The 27500-nt window shown below is 40.5% G+C and overlaps 1 protein-coding gene across 2 annotated transcripts; it reads left to right on the forward strand.

Annotated features, from left to right (window-relative positions):
• The first annotated feature begins 7355 nt into the window (after positions 1-7355).
• Positions 7356-22738, forward strand: LOC122549805 (cytochrome c oxidase subunit FA4-like). Of its 2 annotated transcripts, XM_043689864.2 has the most exons (4): positions 7358-7503; positions 20326-20414; positions 21898-21958; positions 22142-22738. In XM_043689864.2, exons 1-4 carry the CDS (start codon positions 7462-7464, stop codon positions 22196-22198), a joined length of 249 nt encoding a protein of 82 aa, XP_043545799.1. In that variant the 5' UTR covers positions 7358-7461; the 3' UTR covers positions 22199-22738. The 2 variants fall into 2 exon arrangements, with proteins under 2 accessions (XP_087842965.1, XP_043545799.1); XM_087986839.1 differs by lacking the exon at positions 22142-22738 and having other exon boundaries at positions 7356-7503; positions 21898-22075.
• Positions 22739-27500: the final 4762 nt, after the last annotated feature.

Here is a 27500-nt window from a genome sequence, read left to right on the forward strand (position 1 = left end):
GTTCCCTAAAGCGCTCTGCTAGGAGGCGCCCAGTCTCCCCAATGTAGAGGAGACCGCATCGGGAGCAACGGATACAATAAATGATATTGGTGGATGTGCAGGTAAAACTTTGATGGATGTGGAAGGCTCCTTTAGGGCCTTGGATGGAGGTGAGGGAGGAGGTGTGGGCACAGGTTTTACAGTTCCTGCGGTGACAGGGGAAAGTGCCAGATGGGAGAATGGGTCGTAGGGGGGCGTGGACCTGACCAGGTAGTCACGGAGGGAACGGTCTTTGCGGAAGGCGGAGAGGGGTGGGGAGGGAAATATATCCCTGGTGGTGGGGTCTGTTTGGAGGTGGCGGAAATGTCGGCGGATGATTTGGTTTATGCGAAGGTTGGTAGGGTGGAAGGTGAGCACCAGGGGCATTCTGTCCTTGTTGCGGTTGGAGGGGTTGGGTCTGAGGTCGGAGGTGCGGGATGTGGACGAGATGCGTTGGAGGGCATCTTTAACCACGTGGGAAGGGAAATTGCGGTCTCTAAAGAAGGAGGCCATCTGGTGTGTTCTGTGGTAGAACTGGTCCTCCTGGGAGCAGATACAGCGGAGGCGGAGGAATTGGGAATACGGGATGGCATTTTTGCAAGAGGTAGGGTGGGAAGAGGTGTAATCCAGGTAGCTGTGGGAGTCAGTGGGTTTGTAGAAAATGTCAGGGTCGTCACTGATGGAGATGGAGAGGTCCAGGAAGGGGAGGGAGGTGTCAGAGATGGTCCAGGTAAATTTAAGGTCAGGGTGGAATGTGTTGGTGAAGTTGATGAATTGCTCAACCTCCTCGCGGGAGCACGAGGTGGCGCCAATGCAGTCATCAATGTAGCGGAGGAAGAGGTGGGGAATGGTGCCGGTGTAATTACGGAAGATCAACTGCTCTACGTAGCCAACAAAGAGACAGGCATAGCTGGGGCCCATACGTGTGCCCATGGCTACCCCTTTGGTCTGGAGGAAGTGGGAGGATTCAAAGGAGAAATTGTTAAGGGTGAGGACCAGTTCGGCCAAACGAATGAGAGTAACTCCCCCTCCTACTCCACCAAGGACATGCAGGTCCTTGGACTCCTCCATCGCCAGACCATAGCAACATGACGGTTGGAGGAAGAGCGCCTCATCTTCTGCCTCGGAACCCTCCAACCACAAGGGATGAACTCAGATTTCTCCAGTTTCCTCATTTCCCCTCCCCCCACCTTTTCTCACTCAAATCCCTCGAACTCAGCACCGCCTTCCTAACCTGCAATCTTCTTCCTGACCTCTCCGCCCCCACCCTTACCTTGACCTCCTTCCACCTATCACATTTCCAACGCCCCTCCCCCAAGTCCCTCCTCCCTACCTTTTATCTTAGCCTGCTGGACACACTTTCCTCATTCCTGAAGAAGGGCTCATGCCCGAAACATCGATTCTCCTGCACATTGGATGCTGCCTGACCTGCTGCTCTTCTCCAGCAACACATTTTCAGATCTGATCTCCAGCATCTGCAGTCCTCACTTTCTCCTCTTGATAATACCTTCAGATTCCAGCTTACATTCTGATTTTGCCAGAATTGTTTTGCATAGCACAACTTAGAACAATGTATCTTAATAATCTGCTGATTTTCCTCTATTAAGATATTTAGCATTCTTGTCTGAACAGCCAATAGCACATGCAACCTCATCTTATTTCTCTCTCACACCCATACCTCATAGTCAGGCTCCATAAATTGTGTTCTTTTCTCTTTTTCACATAATCCATTGTGAACACTCACTTCTCTTCTTGCTCTCCTTGCAGAATAAAGCACACAAATTAGTAAGATGCAAAGACCTAGCAAAGGGAGGAAGTTGGCCTAAGCACCTTTTCAGCTACTTTGCAAAGTTTGCCCACCTGCTTCATTGGGAAAGAGGTCTGGTTCCAGGATGCTGCAGACGCTTGATTCTCTGTCTCTGGATCCTAAGCTAACAGGTTGACAGGGTTGTTAAGAAGGCATACAGTGTTTTAGCTTTTATTAATAGAGGGATCGAGTTTTGGGACCATGAGGTTATGCTACAGCTGTACAAAACTCTGGTGCGGCCGCACTTGGAGTATTGTGTACAGTTCTGGTCACCGCATTAAAATAAGGATGTGGAAGCTTTGGAAAGGGTGCTGAGGAGATTTACTAGGATGTTGCCTGGTATGGAGGGAAGGTCTTACGAGGAAAGGCTGAGGGACTTGAGGCTGTTTTCGTTGGAGAGAAGAAGGTTGAGAGGTGACTTAATAGGGACATATAAGATAATCAGAGGGTTAGATAAGGTGGACAGGGAGAGCCTTTTTCCAAGAATGGTGACGGCGAACACAAGGGAGCATAGCTTTAAATTGAGGGGTGATAGACATAGGGCAGATATCAGAGGTAGTTTCTTTACTCAGAGAGTAGTAAGGGTATGGAATGCTTTGCCTGCAACAGTAGTAGATTTGCCAACTTTAAGTACATTTAAGTCATCATTGGACAAGCATATGGACGTACACGGAATAGTGTAGGTTAGATGAGCTTCAGATTGATATGACAGGTCGACGCAACATCCATGGCTGAAGGGCCTGTACCGAGCTGTAATGTTCTATGTTAAAACTGAAAGAACTGAGGAACTGTAAATCAGAAACAAAAACAGAAGATGCTAGTAACGCTCAGCAAGTCTGGCAGCATCTGTGAAGAGAAATCAGAGTTAATGTTTCAGGTCTGGTTCTGAAGAAGGATCACTGGACCTGAAACATTAACTCTGATTTCTCTTCACAGATGCTGCCAGGCCTGCTGAGCTTTTCCAGCAACGTCTGTTCTTGCCTCTTTTTCATTAATGTCCATCCCATCTGCCTTGTGGGGAAGCATGCAGCTGAGGAGAAGCTAGCTGGTAATGTTTCTGGTGCCTCTCCAAGTGCTGCTGGTGCCCTTGTCAGTGGTGTGCTTTCTGCTCTTGCCCATCATCAGGGTTGGAACATAGAGCTGCTTCCATGCAGTGTGGAAAGCTGACAGCAGGGAAGTGAAGCTGAAAGTGAATGAAGTACCAAACAGGTAGTGTCTTCCAGGAATCTGGCAATCTTCTGTCAAACAGTGATCACATTTTCTGAGAGACGAATGCTTTGAACTGTAACCATGACTGCAGCTTTTCTGTTTCACTGATCAAAGCCTTTCCCGCTTGTCAGTTTCACTGAACAAACTCTTCCCCACTGCAGTGTCCTTGCAACTGTAGCCCTCACAAGGTGCAGACACAACAGAGAAAATAACTGCTGTTATGAAGGAAAGAATCCAGCATTAAAAAAAACCTTTAAATTCATTTCAAATGGTGCAATTGCTTTCTTGCCAGAAACAAGGGGATTCCTCACTTGTCTCAGAACTTTGATGGGGGAAATCTCAAAAGCATAGTAAGGTGTCTGAATGCCAACCTACTATCATTTGCACATGATTCAATTCAGGTGCAATACAGAACACATCTCCACTTGGCTGGAAACATCTTGCCTGAAACATCAGGAGAAACAGGCTCCAGCTCTATTGTATATACTTGCAGTGAAATTGGAGGAGTCCATCTGAGGCAGGTGTGGTGTGATGTTTCAGCCATTTGCAATGCTAGTATTGTTCCATGGGAAGAGTAACCAATCACTTGAACAATCAAATGCAGCAATCAAATGAGTGCGTGCAGGCTATCACTCACATTCCACAAATGCCAACTTAAATAAAATTCATGATACACTCAAATTTGCCTTTCAATTCCCAACTGATCTGCAGTTAACTTCTCTTATTGTCAGTAAGGAAGTGTGATGGGTCATGTTAAAAAGTATGTAAATGACACATATAAGAACTGGAGAGTGCAGAGGAGATTTACCAGGGCATTGTCTGACTTGGATAGTTTCAGTTATGAACAGTGACTGGATGGATTGGAGTCATTTTCCTTAGAGTAGAGGAAATTGAGAGAGACATGTTGGATTTTAATACAATAATGAGTGGCAAAGATAGGGTAGTCAAGCAGGAACCTGTCCACTTGGTGGAGGTTTGAATGACCGGAGCGCCTAGATTTAATTAAGGGGCAGAAGGTTTAAAGTGGATGTGAGGAAATCTTTTTTCACCCGAAGGGTGGTGGAAATCTGGATCTCAGTGTGTCTGTAAGAGTGGGATAAACACGTCATAACCTTAAGGAGGTATTTAGATGTGCATTGGCAATGCCAAAGAACACAGGGAATGGGCCTGGAAAATGGAATTAAAATAATTAGGAGCTTATTTTTGATTAGTGTCATAGAGTCATAGAGATGTACAGCATGGAAACAGACCCTTCGGTTCAACCCGTCCATGCCGACCAGATATCCCAACTCAATCTGGTCCCACCTGTCAGCACCCGGCCCATATCCCTCCAAACTCTTCCTATTCATATACCCACCCAAACGCCTTTTAAATGTTGCAATTGTACCAGCCTCCACCACTACCTCTGGCAGCTCATTCCACGCACGTACCACCCTCGGTGTGAAAACGTTGCCCCGTAGATCTCTTTCATATCCTTCCCCTCTCACCCTAAACCTATGCCTTCTAGCTCTGGACTTTCCAACCCCAGGGAAGAGACTTTGTCTATTTTCCCTATCCATGCCCCTCATAATTTTGTAAACCTCTAAAAGGTCACCCCTCAGCCTTCTATGCTCCAGGGAAAACAGCGCCAGCCTGTTCAGCCTCTCCCTATAGCTCAAATCCTCCAACCCTGGCAACATCCTTGTAAATCTTTTCTGAACCTTTTCAAGTTTCACAACAGTTTTCCGATAGGAAGGAGACCAGAATTGCACGCAATATTCCAACAGCCTAACCAATGTCCTGTACAGCTGTAACATGACCTCCCAACCCCTGTAATCAATACTCTGACCAATAAAAGAAAGCTTATCAAATGCTTTCTTCACTATCCTATCTACCTGTGACTCCCTAGGACCTTACCATTAAGTGTATAAGTCCTGCTAAGATTTGCTTTCCCAAAATGCAGCACCTCGCATTTATTTGAATTAAACTCCATCTGCCATTTCTCAGTCCATTTGCCCATCTGGTCAAGATCCTGTTGTAATCTGAGGTAACCCTCTTCGCTGTGCACTACACCTCCAATTTTGGTGTCATCTGAAAACTTACTAACTGTATCTCTTATACTCACATCCAAATCATTTATGTAAATGACAAAAAGTAGAGGACCCAGCACCGATCCTTATGGCACTCCACTGGTCACAGGCCTCCAGTCTGAAAGACAACCGTCCATCACCACCCTCTGTCTTCTACCTTTGAGCCAGTTCTGTATCCAAATGGCTAGTTCTCCCTGTATTCCGTGAGATCTAATCAGTCTCCTATGGGGACTCTTGTCGAACGCCTTACTGAAGTCCATATAGATCACATCTACCGCTCTGCCCTCATCAATCCTCTTTGTTACTTCTTCAAAAAACTCAATCAAGTTTGTGAGACATGATTTCCCATGCACAAAGCCATGATGACTATCCCTAATTAGTCCTTGCCTTTCCAAATACATGTACATCCTGTCCCTCAGGATTCCCTCCAACAACTTGCCCACCATCAATGTCAGGCTCACTGGTCTATAGACTACAATAGGTGAATGGGGTGGGGATGGAGGTGATAGGTCAGAGAGGAGGGTGGGGGATTATTTACTGTTGGGGACGTTGGGAGAGGAAGAAACAGATGGCTTTGAGGCCCTGGTCATGGCAGATGGAGGTGTAGAGGGATTGGATGTCCATGGTGAAGATGAGGCTTTGGGGGCCAGGGAAACAGAAGTCTTGGAGGAGGTGGAGGGCGTGGGTGGTGTCTCGAACAAATGTGGGGAATTCCTGGACAAGGGGGGATAGGACAGTATCGAGGTAGGTTGAGATGAGTTCGGTGGGGCAGGAGCATGCTGAGACAATGGGTTGGCCGGGATGGTCAGGCTTGTAGATCTTGGGAAGCAGGTAGAATCGGGCAGTGCAGGGTTCCCGGACTGCGAGTTTGGAAGCTGTGGGTGGGAGATCTCCTGAGGTGATGAGGTTCTGTATGGTCTGGGAGATGATGCTGAAAATGTGTTGCTGGAAAAGCGCAGCAGGTCAGGCAGCATCCAAGGAGCAGGAGAATCGACGTTTCGGGCATGAGCCCTTCCTCCTGGGAGATGATAGTTTGGTGATGGGGGGGCGGGGTCGTGGTTGAGGGGGCAGTAGGAGGAGGTGTCTTTGAGTTGACATTTGGCTTCAGCGGTGTAGAGGTCAATGCGCCAAACTACCACTTCATCCCCTTTATCCACTGGCTTGATGTGAGGTTGGAGCAGAGGGAGTGGACGGCTGCGCGTTGTGAGGATTAGAAGTTGGGGGGGTAGACAGGTTGAGGTGGTTAATGTTGCGGCAGCAGTTGGAAATGAAGAGATCGAGGGCAGGTAGTAGGCCAGCGCGGGGTGTCCAGGTGGATGGAGTGTGTTGGAGGCAGGCGAAGGGGTCCTCGGAAGGTGGACAGGAGTCCTGATTGAAAAATTAAGCTCGGAGGCGGAAGAAGAAGTGTTCGACGTCACGTCTGTATTAGGGTGCTCCTCTCACCTCTCGTCTCCTTTGAAGAATGTTCAAACTCCAAAGTTTGTTGAACATAATTAGACAAGGATAGAAAGACAGCTAAGAGCATTTAATAATAAAATTGACTAGCAAGAGATGTTGTGGATAAAAAGATTTAAAGGAAAGGGGAGGGAAAGGAAAAGAATATCTGGTTGGCTTGAAATAGCTGGATGGAAGGAACTGATTTGTACAGGACACATATGGAATGCCAATCATAAGCCAAAGACCTTCTCCAGGGCACAGCACACATGATTTAAAAGTATTGTCGATACTTCAAAGCATTACAAGGTCATTTGGGGGACAAATTTGATATTGGAATTTGCTGAGTTCCTTTTTCGGGCGCACCACTTGTGTTAACATGTCAGTACTTACAGACTGTTGCTAAAATAAAGTGCTATTCAAACATCCAGCAAGGAAGCTCTATGAACAGACATGCTCGCCATGGTGAATACACGCCTCTTTCTACCTGGACCAGATCCATGTCATTCAGTGTATTCTCTGATTGGTCCTTCCTGCAGGCCTCACGCACCAATCACAGAGCCGCTCCTCGCCGCTATGTTTGGATAACATTCCCGTTATAACTGGGAGGACCTTCATGGGGCAACCGAAAGGCTGCCGGCGACAGTTGAATTGTCATTGCAGTGGCTTTTCCCCTCTTTTATTCTTAACTTCTCGTGATGTCTTTGGGGGTTTGCACTGTGGCTTGTATCTTTGTCAGAGTTGGCCAAGTTACTTTCCTTTCGGCCTATTTACGCTCACTTTGAGGCCCTGGTCTGTAAGGGGCAGTGTGCTGGCCAGCTCCCTATGGGGTCCTGGTGTTGGCCCAGTGACAGTTGAAGGGGTGGGAGGCACGAGCAGGTAGGCAGCAGCTGGAGCCTCCAGGGCGCTCACTATCCTGCAGCAATGTTCCGGCTCATGATCAAACAAGCTAAGACCCACCCGAGTGTGAGTATCACACGAATAATTTCTCTCCGCCTTTTACATTTTTATTCCCACGTGCCCCCCCCCCCCCCCCCCCACGGTGGGCGGTGCTCAGGTGCGAAGTCCACCGGCAGGAGAACCAGCAGCAATGACACGCCACTGGGATTTAAATCCTGGGGAGGAGGGGATTGGAGGAGATGGACTCCCAGTGCACTGTTTCTTAAACATTTCAGTTGTAACTCCCAAACAAAACACGTTACAAGTACATTTACTGGATTGATCTCACTCTCTCTTGTTTTTAAATCCCTTCATTGTACTATATTTTAAGTGGCAATTCGTGCCTCCTTTTGATACAACCTTTATTTCTTTGCATCTGTTATCACTTTTTAAAAGTCACGCATAGGATCTGGGTGATGCTGTCTGGGAACATTTATTGTCCATCCCTATTGCCTTTGAGATGCTGCAGCCAATGTCCTGGAATTACACCCACAATGCCATTCAGGAGGGAATCCCAGGATTTTGACCTATCAACTCTGAAGGAAAAACGATAGGGTGACTGATTTGGAGGGGAATTTGCAGGTGGTGGTGTTACCATGTACCTGCTGCTTTTGACCTATACAATGGTAGTTGTGGGTCTAGAAGGTGCCTTGGTGAATTTCTGCCGTGCATCAGATTGCTACTACTGATATTTTGCCATGCAATCTCTCAAGGCTTCTACCCTATCACAGACCCTTTCCCACCTTCCAATGCTCCAAAAATCTTCACTTCCGATGAATGGTTTCTCATCACACGAATGTTTTAACTTGCTGGGTTTTTTTCTACTTTTTGTTCTTATTACATATGTGTTATCTTTACCATGATGAGGCAGAGGATTCAGAGATAATTTCAGCTTTAAAAGTTGCTGTTGGTAGAGTTTTGTTATAACTTGCAGATAATTTGTTGAGGGGTTTGGAACAAAGGAGTTGAGGTGCAAGTCTGTTATGATCTCTTTGAATAATGGCAGAGACTCACATCTGAATGACCTGCTCAGCCATCTTTGTTGAAAATAGCTAATGGTGCTTCACAGTAATAAATAGACCCAAGATCGTGGCCCAGATATGCTAATAGCCAGCGAGTCATTGGAGCAATATTGGGACCTTGCAGAATCCCTGATGCAGCTTACTCCTGGGAATTACACATGAAATTGAATTTTTTGATGGGCAATTACCTTGCATATGGATCCCTCCCAAAAGAAGTACATTAAAGTCAGAGAATTCAAAGGATTCTGACTCCCTTAAGCTGGCTAGTGATGATACTCTGAAATGTTGGAAGACATAACATCTACTTTAACTGCTGCTAGTTATTAGTTAATAAGAGAAACTGGATCTGTTAGGACTGTATCCACTGGAGTTCAGAAGATGAGAGGGGATTTCAAAGAAATCTATAAATTTCTAATGGGGCTAGACAGGGTAAACATGGAAATGATGTTCTTGATAACTGGGGAGTCCAGACCCAGGGATCACAACTTAAAGGTATGGGACAAGCCATTCAGAGCTGCAGTGAGGAGAAATTTCTTCATTCAGAATGGTGGGCCTATGAAATTTTCAGTTGGTTGAGGCCAAACGTTAATTTTTTTAAAGAAGTAATTATATAGTCTGTGGAGATAAAAGAATCAAAAGGTAGGGAGAAAAAGCAGGAATTTAGTACGGAATTGGATTATCAGCCATGATTAATAGTATGGTGGAGCAGGCTCGAAGAACTGCATGGTCCACTCGTGCTCCAGTTCCTGTGTTTTCTATGTATAAAAACTGAACCTTCAACTCAACACAGACCCACCCAATCCTGATAGGACAACCCAACACCTACCATGCCCCTACCCCTGACTTGATCCTGCTAGTACTGATGTAAGGTAGCAAAGACTCCGTTAACTGTGTGGCCTTTGGTGTTGCAACAGAAGCAAAGGAAGGGGACAAGGGCAGAAGATTAAAACTGCAAAACTTTTAGTAATTTGTGCTCAATTAAAGGATCTTATTGTGGCAGATGGCATGATGGTATTCATTTGAAGATTTATTTTTGTGATTTATCTAGGTACTAAATTTGCTTAATGTTCATCATCTGCCCCATTAAAATCAGCTTTAAGTATTAATGCTTTGCTTTTCATTCAGTGGTCATTACAATATTCAGTGCATATAAGTGTATTGTAATAAAGGCATAGTGACGCAAAGATTCTCTAATCAATATGATGCAGCACGTGTGCGCTTCTAGGATCTTTTCAGGGACCTCATCCTCTCAAACATATTTATTACTGACTTGGATGAAGGAATAAGTTGTGTCTGTTAAGGTTTGTAGATGATGCTGAGTTTCGAGTGACAACAGATACAGTGGATAGGAGTGGCTAATGGTCAAGAGAAATGGAATAAATGTTCTAAACTACATTTATATAGAGCTCAATGTAGTTAAGTGTGAAATCATCCATCTTGGACCTCAGGAAGTTAAATCAAGGATTTTCTGACGCTGAATAACTGTATCAGAGCAAAGTGATTTGGGATTTCAACTGCACTTCATTAAAAACCACACGCCAAAGGTATTTCATAAATGATGTCAATAACAGAATGGAAACAGATACAAATCTATGTATATTTAGTGATTATTTTAAAAACACAGTAAAAAGCTCACAAATATAGTTGCTAAAAACACATTACTCGACATAGAGACACTGATCCTGTTGGAGACTTGGCTGATTTTTCATTATTTTTATTTTAGCCTTTTATCAATCTGGTTTGCAGCTGAGAAATGTGAGCTAAAAATGATTTTTGGATTGTGGATAACAACTTGCTTTAAAAAGAAAACAGATGAAACAAGCATTTGTTTATTTTTGAGGCCTGGTCTGGAAGTTAATTGCAGATTGGTTTCTGATCAAAAGGTTCTGCAGACACTTTTTCACCAGGGAAGAGCATTATGTTTAAACAGGTAACAGAAGTTGGGGGTGAGAGTGTGGTGCTGGAAAAGCACAGCAAGTCGAGCAGCATCTAAGGAGCAGGAGAATCGACATTTCAAGCATAGGCCCTTCATCAAGACTTACTTTCTCCGTGATAACAGAAGCTGGCTATTAACAGAATCAGTTCCTCAGAATTGGTTTCAGCAAGTCTGGAAAAGACCTAATGCTCATGTAGATGGCAGATTTTGAATGGTAACTAGGATCTGGTGGAGAACATTGTCAGTCTGTTGGGATGGTCAGAATTTGAATTGAGCTTTGGAGTGTGTTTTCTATTGAAAAGGAATTTGGCTGTTGATGCTACAGCGGGAAGATTTGAAAGTTCCCTGCCTTACCTCCCATTAGCAGCTCTTGGAAGCTCAGAGAATAGAAAACTAAGATATAAGTATTACTGCCTTTATATGTGTGAGCAAGAAAGGTGATCCTGATCAATATTACCAGTAAATCAACCAAAAACCATTGTCTATGCCTGTGGAACAAGACATTGTGAAAACCACTTAAGTAATCTGGCCAGTGTTGTTAATTTTAAAAAAAATTACCCCTGAACTGTGTTTGTTTGTCTTTTGTGCAAATGGGGCTGAAAACAAAGACTTCTGTATTGAAGCATAGACCAGTGAGATTATTTTGTTTAATTTTGTTCCTCTAAAGTTATTGTATTGTTAATAAATTGCTAAGGCTTGTGTTTAAGCTACAAACCAGTGTTGAGAATTGCTCATTCATAAAGTCTGGGATTGATTATTCGAAAGCTTGCTTAGAAACCATTGGGTTTAATCATTAATTCGAACGTTTGAAGGTTTTAATTTTACTGTGGGGGAATACAGTATACTGATCTGGTTTGGTTCAGCTGTCAGTTTCAATGTCGTAACATTCCAGAAACATCTCAGAATACTATGTCCGTGAAACAGTCAACACTATTAATCACCTGAAGCTCTGGACTGCTAACTATTGTGTTATAACTGGCTACAAAGGTAATTTTCTTCAAGAAAAAGATTTTTATACACAATAGAATTGCAAATTGTACTTTGGTACAAGCATACTGACTTTTCTCGATTACCTTTTGTTTTCTGTATGTGGCTATAATGGTTGATAATATTCCCTACAGCAGATATCAAGCCCTCTGGCCAATGGTTTCCCATTTTCTGCCTCTCTTTTTTTTAATAAAAGGGCTATTTTCAAGTCTGATTGAACCTTCCCTTACCTATAAAAAATTAGAAAACTTATACTAATGCATCTGCTATCTCACTAGAAGTCACTTTTAGGACCCTAGGATGGATTCCATCTGGACTTGTCAGACCACAGCTCCATCAATTTACTGACTACCACTTACCTCATGACTATAAATTCCTCTCTCCACCACCTGATTTACATCTATTACTGAAGTAGTTTTCCTATCCTCAAAAGTGAAAACAGATGCAAAATATTTGTTCAGTTTATTCTCTATTTCCTTTTATTATGTTCATATACCCATTCTCATCCTTTACAGGGCCAATGCACAATTCACTTACACTTTTTCTTCCTATAGAAATTCTTGCTACCTATTTTTACATTACTAGCTAGCTTCCTCTCAGATTCTAATTTCTTCCTCCCTATTAATTTTTTAGTCATTCACTGCTATTCTTTATCATCTGACCAATCATCTGACCTGCCAATCATCTTTGTGCAGCTGCATGTTTTTCCTTAGGTTTGATGCATTCCCTAAATCCTTTAATTAACCACAGATTGTGGAGCCTTCCTTTGAAATTTTTCTTTATAGAAGGAAGTCTCTATTAATCTGTACCTAGCTTCAGCAGCTGAACTTTTAATGCTCCTTATTGAGGTGTACCTTAACTCTGAGGTTAGTATTAATCCTGTAATATTGCACATACAAAGTCTAAAATAACCTGCTGTCTAGTTGATTGCAAAGTATCTGCTCTACAAAATTATCTCGAAAGCATTCTATGAATCCTCATACAGGCTACTATTGCTGATCTGATTTTTCTAGTTCATATGTCAATGAAGTCATCCTTGGTTATTGTAGTTCTACTATCACAAACACACAATATTTCTTCTTATATCCTTTGCCCCAAATTGTAGTTACTGTTATGGGACCTGTAGATGACTCAAATTAGTGGCTATTTTCTTCTACTATTCCTAATTCCACTCATATCAATTATGCATCCTGATCTCATGAACAGGATTATCTCACTATCCTACAAATACCATCCTTGACTAACAGTGAAAATTGGATGAAAGCCTTCTGATGAAGTGCTTATGCATGAAATGTCGATTCTCCTGCTCCTCGGATGCTGCCTGACCTGATGTGCTTTTTTAGCACCACACTCTTGACTCTGATCTGCAGTCCTCACTTTATACTAACAGTGAAAACCATCTACTTTATTACACTAGACTGCAACTATTGCAATGATTTCATTATTAACGTCAGAAAGAAAGAAACGTACCTTCAATCCCAGTAATGCCTTTACAGACACTCGAGACGTCAGTGAAGAGTTGCCTCTGTCTGCAGCAAAAGTCTTTTGTTCAGCTGCACATCTATAATCCGTTTAGTTTCTGAAAATTTCTGCGCATTTCCTCGATGCTGTTTTTTTTCTGTGAATGTCATCTCCAAGATCCTCAAACTGACTGCTAACCAAGCTTCCTAAATTCATATCTTAAGAAACATTGTAGGATATTTTCTTCCGTGACATTTGCGGCATTCTTCCTCTGGCGCTTCCTTCATCTAAGCACCTCAGCATGCCTTCCCAGTTTTGAGTTCTTGGAGATTGTTCATAATAGCCCCTCTGTTTCTATACGTCTGTCCTTCCTGCATGAACCTGCTTCTAGCTCGTTTTCTCTTTGGTCATACAAGTCAGATTAGCAAACATCTCCCTTGGTTATAACTGTTCATTTGCCTGACTTCTTGTAAACGCTGTTTTGAAATTAATATTCAAAATGACTTTCCGACCTTAAAGAACGCTTCAGATCTTCATAGATTTTTTTAAAAAAAATCCTCTTTGGAGTATAAGTTCTCAAATAATTTATTATGAACATTTTCAATGGGAAAGTATTCCTCTTGGATTTCTCTTTGTCTTCTGATCTAATATTTTATGAAGCTCATATTTTATGGTACTGAAACAAGCATCTTGAGACATTTGGCATGTCAAAGGTGCTGTATAAATATAAATTGTTGCCCTGAGGAAATTGGCCTCCAGCAATCTCAATTTGTTTTTATTTGTGTTAGCTATGGCTCCCATCAGTGGAGAATTTCCCCATTGATTCCTGTTGACTTCACTTTTGCAAGGGCTACATGATACATATTCAGTCAAATGCTTCTTTGTTAATCATTCTTACTTCTCTTCTGGAATACATTTCTTTAGTGTACGTTTGACTCTTAGACCCTTGTGCGTCTGAGTTATGATTCTTATCATTGTTGATAAACCTCACCATTGCTTTCCCTATCTTTACTTTTTTTTACCAGATTGCTCAATGTTCAGCTCCCTCAGCTCGACTGCTTTTGAAACTCTCTGTTTTTTTTTTAAATAAACAACAGCTCAAGTCTCATCTCATCCTTAGCTCTCTCTCATTACATGTTGGATATAAAATCGTGAGTTGCAATGTATTTGTGTTTAAGTAGATCAATGTGAGGAGATTTTCGATGCTAATGTAACCTAGTTTTATGCTTTACAATGATCAGAGATGTTTGTTATTTTGTCCCTGACATGATGTCTGCAATGTCAGCTGAGAATACATTCCAGGGGGAGGAATAATGACACATATTTGAGTAGGAAAGGAATGGGATGGTTTGTCATTTCACTTCTTGTGAGCACCAGGAGTATTGTAAGAATTAGAAAGATGGATATGCAAATAATTCTTCAGAGGTATACAACTTGGCCCAGAGCAGATAACTAATGTGCAGAAGGTCATTGTTTTTATTGATAAGATCACATCTGGAACACTGTTAGTGATTTTGGTCATCTTATTAAAGAAAGGATGTAAATGCTTTAAAAGCACTTCAGGAAAGATTCATTGGATTGATATCTGGGATGGGGGACAATATGTTATGAGGAAAGTTTAGACAGGTTCACCTGTTTTCATTAGAGTTTAGAAGAATGAGACTCTGAAAATACAGTAAAACTGGTGAAAGAGACATACTGGTGTGACTTGTCTTGTATACTTCAATGTGGAGCTCCTGTATAACCAATATGTTTATTTTCAATTCATGCTGCTTTCGTTTCTCTTTTAGTAGTGACCTTCATTGAAACACACACATCCTGATGGATGCTGGAAGTGTGTTTCCCTTCAGGGAGAGACAAGAGTATGGGTCAATAAACTTAAAAATGAAGGGTTTCCCATTGTAAGGTGGAGATGAAGAATTTTTCATTGAGGGTTATGAGTCCTTGGAACTCTCTTTGCCAGAGAGTGGTGAAGTCAGAGTCGTTGAATACATTTCAGGCAAGATAGGTAGATTTCTGACTAACAGGGAAGTCAGAGATCATTGGTGTTGGCAGGGACATGGAGTTGAATTCACAACGAGATCAGCCAAGATCTTATTAAATACCACAAAAGGCTTGAATATATTTTAATATATAATAATTCTTGTTAAGTACAGAAACCTGGTCCATGCTTTCTATTAACCTGGGTCTGAAAAGACAGGTAAATTGGAGAATTTTGTATAGTTTGATAATATGTTAAACTTTCTTGTGACTCTGGTAATAGAGGGGCTTGATTTCCACTTGCTACCTCAGTGAAGTCCGACAGTGTATTAATTCAGTTATCAAAATGGCCAATACCACTCTTCTGGTGCTACTCAAAATAAGAGTGTTAATTAATTCAAAAGAATCTGTTTACTATTAATCACAACTTATTTTTAAAGCAATTGACAAACACTGACTTATGATCTGGAAAGAAAAGTATATTTCCTTAATCCTCCACCCCCTTACCCCCCTCCCCCACCAAACACACACATATACACACACATTTTTCTTTTAAAAGAACAGCCTTGGGCCAAGGTCTGGGACAAAGGATCAAATGTGATGATTTCTCACATGTGCAAATATCCTGTTTGTGAAACTGAACTGCTAACAGCTGTAGATTGGAATTAAAGCTGGACATTTATCACAATCAACTTGAATTTCATTTGCTGGGCATCAGTCACATTCCATTACCTCATCTTTCACCAGGTAGACAGGAATACTGGTATTTGTAAATTCTATCAAGTTCCCAGCAACATCTTCTAAGAAATAGGATTTCAAGAGAGAGACTTGTTTTTATTTTCTGACTTCTGGGACTGTATATTTCTAAGACAAGAGAGGGTTTCTAGGCAGCTTTTAGCATATACATCAAAACCAGTGTTTAGTAATTACATGAACAAACTCATTCCTTTTCCCTTTGAAAAATATGTTTATCTTCCCTTCCAAATTCACTTAATATTCAGAAAAACAGGTGGCTTTTTTGTGCCCATTAAACATTTTGCTTTATTCCCAAGAAATCACATAGTAACCCTTCTCGATCCAGAGAATGTCTAAATAGTCCAAAATCTTCCAGCATTTTTCACAGCTTTTAAATGTAAATATGTCTTCCCAAGAAGGTCATGTCCTGGAATATGTTTAAGGCAGAGGTAGATAGATTATTGACCAACAAAGGAGTCAAAGGATGTCTGGGATAAACGGGAAAGTGGAGTTGAGCCACAATCAGATCATCCCAAATGTGTTTTCCAACTAAATATTTTTGTAACTTTTGTGCAAGATTAAACTACACAACTTGCCTCTGCAGAGTATGTTTGGAAATCTGCTGTAACCTTGCATTTTTCCAAAGTTTGCTTACATTGTGTCACCGTCAATAACTGGCCTTGCAGTTCAGCTGTGTCATCAAGGTAGATGTACTTCAACTCTTAGCTACGTTGTCCTGTTTACAAGCTCATTCTGATGCTCAAATTTAAGTTTTTCCAAGGAATCTTCATCTCTTGTAGGTCTGAATGGTCAAGTCTGCAAACTAAAGAATATTTAAAGCGACACATGCTGTATAGAAAGAAGTCTGCTGGTTAGGAATAACAAACAGGTTTCTGTCATGTTTATCTTGTGCGTCTACATAGATAGGGGAGTCAGACTCTAGACTGAGCTCACCACATCCTCCAGGAAGAGGTCATCCTGCTCCTCTTTTCTATTGATGACACACCCATAGACTGTTGTGAAATGTGCTATTGCTGCAGCTGTGGCATGGTGTCTCCCAGGCAGCACGGTGGCACAGTGGTTAGCACTGCTGCCTCACAGCGCCAGAGACCCGGCTTCAATTCCTGCCTCAGGCAACTGTCTGTGTGGAGTTTGCACATTCTCCCTGTGTCTGTGTGGGTTTCCTCCCACAGATCAAAAATGTGCAGGTTAGGTGAATTGGCTATGCTAAATTGTCCGTAGTTTTAGGTGAAGGGGTAAATGTAGGGGAAAGGGTCTGGGTGGGTTGCTCTTCGGAGGGTCGGTGTGGGCTTGTTGGGCTGAAGGGCCTGTTTCCACACTGTTGGTAATCTAATCTACTCACCACCTTCTATGAAGTTGACTGGCTTTAGTTCACACATTGAGGTCAACCATTCTGATTCTTAGCTCACTTAGCTCATTTTCTTAGTGGTCATTCCTTCCCTATACCTGAGAGTATCTTCAATTTAAACTGTAATGTTTTGATGACTGTGGTCAGTTGATTTTTTAAAATTATTACTTGCTGTATCCTGTTTTACGATCTCCTTGAGCACTTTTAAACTTTTGTATGGGCCTTTGCTCTGTGCAGTTCAATCCTGAGGTGGGCTGTTAACTTTGTCACTTCCTGTTGCCTTTGAACTTTTCAGATATTTCCCCAGTATCTAGAGTAGGATTGCTGGTCTGGTCTTCTGGGTTTTTAAATAATCCTGTATGGTGGCAGGACTCATTTTGGCAGTTGATGCCATTTGCCTTCAGATCCAGGGATGGATCATTGGTACTACCATGTAGAAATATGTTGTCTGTAATCTTGTCAGTGAGCATTAAATTACTTTATTAAACATAGTAATTTGAAAGTTATAGCAAGAAATGGCTTGTTGCTGAAGCAGCCCTTGGTTCCATGTGATCTGACTTCATTATGATGTAGTTCCTTTTGCACAATAATCAAACTATTCTTAACAATATAATGAATGAGTTCTTTATAGACTGAGCACAGTACTTACTGAGGTCTGACCAAGACTCTGGACAGCTGACTCATCACATCATTTTTGAATTCCTGCTCCTTCGAAATAAAGACCAACATTCCATTAGCCTTTTGATATCTTTTTATGCTTATTCACAAGCTTGAGATAGCTGAATCATTAATCCTTCAGTGGGTGCTATTCTTTCTCTTTTGCAAGTTGTACCTGGCCTAGGTATGAGTCCCATGAACAGTAATGAGTCTAGTCAATTGTAGAGCTAGTCAATTTTCAGAGTTGGCAAGTTAGTATCTCAAGGGATAACAGTGGCTTAGAAACAGAGGATACTTCAGGAAGGGGATTTGGGTTTCCTGTAAGCAAACCCGAGGAACCTTACATTCTTTTCCCTGGACATATTACTCAGTGAAAATGAAAATGAGAGGCTCTTAGAAGCAGCTGAAGACAAAACAAAATCAAAAGACACTGAGGTCTGGAGAAATCTATAGGAGACCTGTGCTGCCTTTTAAAACTTGTTCAGTCATGATTTGTGGCGATCACTGGCTCAGTAAGTATTTACTGCACAACCCTGGAATTGGCCTTGAGAAGGACGTAGTAATCCAATTTCTTGAGCTGCTCTCATCCATGTGATAAGGAACACCTAGAGTGCTGTTACAGAGGGAGTTCCAGGATTTTGACCCAGTGCAAATGAGGGAATACTTGAGGGGAACTTGCGGGAAGTGGTTTTCCCATGTATCACCTGCCATTTTCCTTTTTACATGTTAGGGGTTGTAAGTTTGTAAGGTGCTGTTGAAGGAACCCAGGTAACTTGTTGCAGTACACACTGCTGGCCTCTGCACATCAATGGCAGAGGGGATGAATGTTTAAGGTGGTAGAAATGATTACAATTAAGTAGGCTATAATGTCTGGTGTCCTGCTTTTTTTTAATTGGAGCTGCACTCATTCAGACAAATAGAGAATATTCCCCAGATTTAAAACTTAAACCTTCCAATCAGTGAACAGGCTTTAGGGAGTCCCTTGGATCACTGCTACCTGCTCTTTATGATTTGTACGAACTAATTCCATTCCTTCTTCCCTCCCAGTTCCCAGCTTCCCATCATAAGAAAGTGGACTAATTTGTCTTTCTGATTCATGTTCGATGACCTCCCGTTCCACCTACATTGAATATGTTATGTCCACTCACATAGTCTGTGCATTTCACTTTGTATCTCCTAGAACACATCCATTCAACTTATTCTACTATTAACCTATTCTGCCCATTAATTAAATTAACAGTTTACTAATGATGATAACTAGCTTTGATACTTCCTCCAAGTCATTAGTTTAATGAATTGCTCAATCTTCAGTATAAATTCATGGGGAATGCAACTTGTCACATGCCAAAGCATTGGCATTCCTGCTTGTCTTTACCCCTTGGCTTCTTGGTTCTAACCAATCATTGGCCTATGCACCTCTATTTCTGTGTTCTTTTATTTTTCTAATAGTCTGTTTTCTCGAAGATTTAACAGCACCCATAGAACTTGCTGACCCAACATTTTTCTGTCTTTGTCAAAAAACATTAAACTAATCATCTGTACCCTTCAGAAATCATTGGCATACGGTAATCAGGTCATATTTTCCCTTTACATATATATAGAATTTGAATGTAGACTCAAGTGAAATTATTATATCGAAAAGTTTACTAATGATAGCACTTTAGGAAGGTAGCAAACTGTGAGGAAATGTGAATGATTACAGGAAGACGGGCAGGTTAACAGATGAGGAAAATAAGTGACAGATGTAGCACACGTAGCCCAGAGCGCATTAAATGTAAATTTGAGGGGGAATGAACAGTAAAATGAAATATGTCCTAAATGGTTCAATTGTCTGGAGTAGAGTAACAGAAAGGTCTACAGTGTAGATCCTTTAAGCATTTGCATCTTCACCCTTTATGTAAGATAAGGACTTTGAATATAAAAAAAAATTTATAGCTGAATTTTTAGTTGCAGGTAATTCCAACACGAGAATTGGTTAAAAAATCTGTGGGCAAGAATAAGTGCAATGAATTGTTGGCACCATTAACTTGTTGCTGATAATGATGATCATTAATGCCAAAAAACACATGCAGTAAATATTTACTTGAACAACATTCGGGTGAGATCACAGTTGTAAGTTAATACTTGAAAAATGGTGTCAGTTTTACTGGATTGGACAAGGTTAGGGAGAGTTCAATAATTAATGAAGGATTATTTCCTCGATATAAATTCAATAAATGGAGATCAACGGATTTCAAATTACTGCTGGAAGGAGAACTTGATTTCAATGTAGAAGGCGAATGTTTTACAACCAATAGCTTTGGCAGAATATTATTGAAAATGAGCTGGATAAAGTATTTAACAAATGATATGGGTCAGAAAAGTTGGATCCGAGTGCCTTTTGTACATCAGTTTCTGTGCTTGTAAACCTACTACCAGTTCCCCGTTGGCTCCAAAAGCTGTTTCCAGGACGGGGTTAAAATTGAGATAACTTTGAGAGAAAAGCAATTATGTAGTGAACAATGGCAAAATCATTGGGAAAGCCAGCCTGGTGGAATTACTTAGTTTAAGATTATAAAGCAGATCTCTATTCATAAGCAACACTAGTATTTTTATTTCTATCAACAAAAATTGAATTAGAATAATTATTTACTGATAGGGTATTTCTTTTTTTTATTTTATTACTTTGGCATCATAATATTTATCTATTTTTGTTACCTTAGTTGATTCCTTTATTCTTCTTCATTGGACTTGGAGCTACTGGTGCTGGGCTTTATCTATCGCGTCTGGCAATGTTCAGCCCGGATGTCTGGTATGTAAAGTCATGTATGTTACATCGTGAAATATGTTTTTGACAGTTTTTGTCAGTGGTGGTTTGCCAATGCCTTCCACTCTTAGTTAGAGGTGAAGAGGCACCGGTTGTGTCTATTTCAGCTGGAAAGGGAGTCGAACCCGAACTATTTGTGTATTTTGAATTACATGCTACCATCTGACCGACTGAGTTAACTCCAGCCACACTGCCTCCCCTTCTATATTGATGGTTTTATAAATAAAGATCTAAAGTACAAAGCAAGGAAACATGCTACTTTAAGACACTAGTTAAGGCTTCTTAGATATTGCGTCCAACTCTGGAAACTACACTGTAAGAAGGATGTCAAAGCCTCAAAGATCTGCAGATGTAATTTACTGGAATGGTCCAAGGGAGGGCAGACTTTAGTTTCATGGAAAAATTTGAAAAACTGATAGTGAAGTTTAAGGGAAGATTTGATAGGGTTAAGAAGGAGAAACAGTTTTTAGTGGCAGAAGGCTCAGTAAACTGAGGATAAGTGACACATCACTTTCACACTACCAAGTACTGGACAGTGAACATTTTCAAGAGATATACTAACCACTTTCCTCTTGATAGTCAGTGACATTACCACTGTCAAGTCCTCTGTCACAACAACCTGGGAATTACCAATAACTTACTTGAACCTGCACTTTACGCAGCTACAAGAGATCAGATGCTGATATTCTGTGAGAAGTGATGCATCTCCGATGTTTTGTCACCATCCATAAGGCACAATCAAAAGTGTGATGGAATATCCCACATTTGGATGAGTGCAAGATTGGCAACAGCAAATAAATTTCAACGCCACCCAGGACAGAGTAGCTCACTTGATTTGCACCTCATTCACCATCTTCAATATTCACTCCACAACAGTATTCCATCTAAAAGTTAATGCTGCAAGACTTGCAAAGTATCTTTCAAGTATCTGTCAAGCCATTGACCTCCATGACTGAGAATGGCAAGGACAGTTAACCCGAGCTTTATCACCACTTCCAAATTCCCTTCTAAGTCATGCAGCATCCTAACTTTAATGTAGTACCTTGATCCTTCAATGCTGTTGAGTCACTTTCCCTGTGTAGCTCCCCCATGCACCGCTGTGCAAGAACCGTCACATGCCTACTACAGCAGTGCAAAAAAATAGCTGCCTAAAATTTTCTGAAGGGTAGCTTGAAGATAGTAATTAATGCTGGTTTTTACAGTTACTTCAAATCCCTTAAATGAACCTCTTTTTCCTCATTTTTTTAGTTTTTTAAAAAAAATTTACATTGTACATTTGAAATCATCATAGCTCCCTACTTGAGATAACTGATGGAAACTTAAACAGTAAATTTCAAACATTTTGTAGGACAATAGGGACTGAGCAGGAAGTGGAAGGAGTCGGTTAGTTCTTTCAAAGAATGGCCTTCTTTTGTTCTGCATAATACTATGATTCTATATAGTTGCATGTTTTTGCTTTTGTTTTTAGCTGGGACAGAAAGAACAACCCTGAGCCATGGAATAAACTGGGCTATAATCGTCAATACAAGGTAACTTGGTGGAGAAAGAATTTGCTGAAAACATTTACTTACAGTTGCACTGTTGGAAGTAAATTTGCTTCTGTTCATGCATTTAAGAAAAATAAATGGTAAAGCAATAGTCATAACATAATAAATGAGCTGTGAAATGATTAAGAAATATGCCTGCTGATTGTTTTATTCTTGTTTTGACAGTTTATTGCAGTGAACACTGATTATAAACAGCTGAAAAAGAATGGCCCTGATTTCTGAATGATTGCCAGAATGTCTAATTACCTCTGCTAAAATGCCAAAACTTTGCAAACCTGGATGCACAATATATTATGTTTCAAGTGATTATATTTATTGATCATGTTTTCTTTTAATATTAACAAAATAGTATAAAACTTAATAACTTGCTTTATACTAGCCTTGATTTTTAAAACAGGAAAAATTCTGTTTCGATCAAATATGCTTGCTGTGCATATTATATTTCTGTCATATGGATCAATCGCCAATAAATGTTCCACGCTTTCGGAATGCAAATTTTAATACTGTAATGTTATTTAGAAAAGTAAGGCATATTTAGCTAACTTAAGGTTGTAATTTATAGATTAATCATTGAAATTATTGAACTTGAAACAACAAAGAATTTTAGGTATGTGTAATTAACAAAAAAAAGAGCTATACGGTACTTGAATGCTGGGATTTAAATTGTATCTATGCAATACTCGGTCAATGGAATTATTCATGAATTTTTAAAAATATTGCAATGTAATTGAGCCAATAAAATAAATAAAGTATGTATTATCATTAATGTTTTCTTATTTAATTAATCTTCCAAAGTGTTAATTAACTACGTGGCATAGGCAGCTGTCCCTCAATGCAAGGATGCTGTTTACCTAAGGGTAAGAGTTTCTGCAGTGTGTCAGATTCTAACAGACTGTGTTCCTAAACCTGCAATTTTTTTTACTGTTTGGGTAATGGGATAAGGATTGCTTCGTTTTTCTTAGCTGCTGGTGCTCTGCTGCATCATTGAGACTTTATGACTCAAAGCTTGATGAACAAATTACTGTCAATCTGAATAAATGATAAGCTCCACCTAGTCATTAATATCAATATTGTCATGCTTCAAAAAGAGCTTCAGAGTGCCTTTGAAACTTTGCTTTGTCCTTTTATGGATCATTAGCCATTTCAAATTTTACAAAATATCATCTGGCAGGGAAGACATTTTTTGATCGTTCAGCTTTGGTGTCCAGTCTATTCACATTGATTTTGTGTGAGTATTACCTGAATGCTTATAGAGGTAGCTTCAAGGATGGTAGTGTTTGTTTAGTGGTCCATTGAGTTCAGAGGCTGCAGCAAAGGCATTGCTGATGGAATTTCCACAGTCTCTTGTGTTTTGCTGATGCACCATCCAGGTCTCACTGCAATACAGAAGTGACGTGGTGACAACTGCTTTGACAACTGGGACTTCCAAAGTTTTTTTTTGTCAAGCACTCACTGCTGCAGTTGTAGAAGGTTGGGTTCATGTAGTTGATCTGGTTTTGGATCTGCTTGTCATTTTTTGAGAGAAGTGACTTCTCCTTTTGAGGGAAGTGACTGCCAAATGTGTGGTCAGTATATAAAGGAAATTTAATATTTATCTGACCAGGAATGGCTTGATATATGAGTTTGGTTTAGAAACGTCAGCTAAAAGTTCTTCCTTTGCAAAATTGAAAAGATCAAGAATAGCTTACAAATCTGGTTCAGACTGGTTAAAGACATTGCAGTCATCTGCAAATTGCAAATTATGTCTGTCTGTTGTGATCAGTTTAGTCTTGGCGTGGAGGTTATTGAGATTAAACATTTTCATCTAAATGGCTTAATACTAACACCAGATGACAGTTGACTCCTGACTTGTGCCTTGGAGATTGTGAACAGGCTTTAGGTAATCAGAAGGTGAGTTAATTGCTTTAGTATTCCTAGCCTTTGTCCTGTGCGAATAGCCACTGTATTTATAAGACGAGAACATTTGAGTTTCTGGTCAATGGTACCCCTGAGACTGTGGGGATTCAGTGATGGTAACATCATTGAATCTCAAGGTGTGATGGTTAGCTTGTCTTTTACTGGAAATGATCATTGCCTGGCATTTGTGTTGTGTGAATGTTACTTGCCCGTTTTCAGCAAGCCTGGATATTGTCCAGGACATGTTGCATTCGACATGAACTTTTTCTGCATTTGAGGTGATTCCATTGCTACGGTTTCTTGATACCACACTCTGACTATCCTTGACATCAAGGCTGTTTTTGGCATCCTCACCTCACTTCTGGAATTCAGCACTTTTGTCCATTTTTACACCAAGACCGCAGACCCTAAATTGGTGAGCATGCACTGTGGATAAGGTGAAGCCTGTTGCTGCATTGTACTTAGATTTCCAGAAGACATTTGATAAGGTGCTGCCAGAAAAATAAAATCTAATGGCATAAGGAGTAACGTATTCCCCTGGATAGGGGATTGGCTAGCTGGTGGAAATCTAATTATGTAAAAATAAGCCTTTGATGGTCAATATGGGTTAAGTGAAGCCCCACAGAGGTCTGTCCTAGGGCTTCAATGTTTTACAATTTACATCAATGACTTAGATAAGGGAGCAAAAATATGGTAATTAATTTTCCAGGTAACACCACAATAGGTAATAAATGATGTTTTGAAGGAAATGAAATGAGACTGTGGAAGGATATACAGTAGATAGGTTGAGTGAGTGGGCAGACAACTGGCAGATGGGGTAAAATATGGGACCATGTGAAATTTTTCACTTTGGCAAGAAGAACCAGAAAGTAAAGTATCACTTAATTGGAGGACTTGCGGAATTCTGAGGTACTGAGGGATTTTGGGTATATTGGTGACTGAATCACATTAGTATACGGGTACAGCAGGTTATCAAGAAGGCTAAAGGAATTCCATACTTTATTTTGAGAGGGATTGAATATAAAGGTCAAGATGCTATGGTTTTCATGCAGGAAGCAGCCCTTGAATACTGTGTGCAGGTTTGGTCTCCTTATTTAAGGAAGGATTTAAATGCATTGGAGGCAGTTCAGAAGAGATTCACTGAATTAGTACCTCAGCTGAGTAATTTGCCTTATAGTTTGAACAGACTAGATTTGTTTCCACTGATGTTTAGCAGACTAAGAACTGATCTGGTTGAAATGTATAAGATCGTGAATAATCTTGACAAGGTGGATACGTAAATATTGGTGTCTCGAATCAGTCAATTCAGAACTAAAGGGGCATTGCTTTTAAAAAAATAGGGGTTATGCTTTTAGGAGAGAAATATGGACAAATTTGTTTTCTCAGAGGATGGTGGAACTTTGCCCACATCACCTTGTGGCATAGATTTGCAGAGTCATTAAATAGTTTTAAGGTTGATTTCCTTGCGAAACAAAAGTCAAAGTTTACCAAGACAGACAGGAATGTGGAATTCTAAAAGCAAACAGATCATCCATTTCCATAATGACAGAGCAGGTTCAAAGTGCCAAGTGATCTAATTTTGCTTCTATTTCATATGTTTGTCTATTCATATGACTTGATGCATGGAATTTAATACCAGGCTGCAGCAACAAAAAGAAGTTCAAGAGATACAGAAGGATAAACTGACTAGAGCTTTAATTATAAAATAGTTGCAAATTTAAAGGAGCTAGAATGAACAAGGTGCTAGCCTAAAATGTTTTACTTTTGTTTTTGATTGAGTATTTATATTTTCTCACATACTTCTTTTTTAAAATTCACCATATGTTATAAGCATTATCACATGATGCTAGTTTGCTTTTAATAAAGAAGGCACTGTTGGTAACTAAACAAACTTGCAATGGATGGTTATAATGTGAGAAAAGCTGAATGAAAATATATTTTAGTTCAAAGTAAGGTAAGAAGTCATGGTCAAAAAAAAACAATAAAAACTTCAATTTGTTATATTGTAAATGTATTCATGTTACATTAAAAAGAACATTGAAATCAAAGACTAGTAATCTCTAATTGAGCATAAGAAAAGTATTTACTGTTAGGAAGAAATTTAATTTAATGCTTGATATTAATGTAAACAAGGCTAAAAGTAAATAGAATACATTAAAGTGCAGAGTCTTTGTTTAGAAGTATTGATGGTAGACCTGTAAAATATATTGGAAAGAAGAAATGCTGTTACTGCAAATTCCTCTTATTGAAAGCCACATAATTGTAAAGGTGCAACAGTAGATCCTTGTGCTTGCATGTTACTGCAGCAGCCTAAAGTTGACAGCAATGTACCCATTGCAGTAATAAAACACATTATTGAGGCAATATTTTATGAAGTAAATATAATACCCAATCATCTTGAAATAATTGTAACACTATTTACCTAGCATTCACAAAGGAGAGTTACAATAGAACATCGAGTCATAGAGATGTACAGCATGGAAACAAACCCTTCGGTCCAACCCGTCCATGCCGATCAGATATCCCAACCCAATCTAGTCCCACCTGCCAGCACCCGGGCCATATCCCTCCAAGCTGTTCCTATTCATATACCCATCCAAATGCTTCTTAAATGTTGCAATTGTACCAGCCTCCACCACTTCCTCTGGCAGCTCATTCCATACACATACCACCCTCTGCATGAAAAAGTTGCCCCATAGGTCTCTTTTATATCTTACTCCTCTCACCCTAAACCTATACCCTCTAGTTCTGGACTCTACGATCCTAGGCAAAAGACTCTGTATATTTATCCTCATAATTTTGTAAACCTCTATAAGGTCACCCCTCAGCCTCCGATGCTCCAGGGAAAACAGTCCCAGCCTGTTCAGCCTCTCCCTGTAGCTCAAATCCTCCAACCCTGGCAACATACTTGTAAATCTTTTCTGAACACTTTCAAGTTTCACAACATCTTTCCAATAGGAAGGAGACCAAAATTGCACGCAATATTCCAACAGTGGCCTAACCAATGTCTGTACAGCCGCAACATGACTCCCAACTCCTGTACTCAATACGCTAACTGATAAAGGAAAGCATACCAAACGCATCCTTCGCTATCCTATCTACCTGCGATTCCACTTTCAAGGAGCTATGAATCTGCTCTCCAAGGTCTCTTTGTTCAGCAATACTCCCTAGAACCTTACCATTAAGTGTATCAGTCCTGCGAAGATTTGCTTTCCCAAAATGCAGCACCTCACATTTATCTGAATTAAACTCCATCTGCTACTTCTCAGCCCATTGGCCCATCTGGTCAAGATCCTGTTGTAATCTGAGGTTACCCTCTTTGCTGTCCACTACACCTCCAATTTTGGTGTCATCTGCAAACTTACTAAGTGTACCGCTTATGCTCGCATCCAAATCATTTATGTAAATGAGAAAATGTAGAGGACCCAGCACCGATCCTTGTGGCAGCCAATGGTCACAGGCCTCCAGTCAGAAAAACAACCGTCCACCAAAAAAAAGAAAAAAAAAAAAAAACAACCGTCCACCACTCTCTCTCTTCTACCTTTGAGCCAGTTCTGTATTCAAATGGCTAGTTCTCCGAGCATTCCATGAGATCTAGCCATGCTAATCAGTCTCCCATGGGGAATCT

This window comes from Chiloscyllium plagiosum, unplaced genomic scaffold (genome assembly GCF_037043375.1).
Source record: "Chiloscyllium plagiosum isolate Xiang-an unplaced genomic scaffold, Cpla_swu_hap1 HiC_scaffold_5, whole genome shotgun sequence".
Classification (NCBI taxonomy): domain Eukaryota; kingdom Metazoa; phylum Chordata; class Chondrichthyes; order Orectolobiformes; family Hemiscylliidae; genus Chiloscyllium; species Chiloscyllium plagiosum.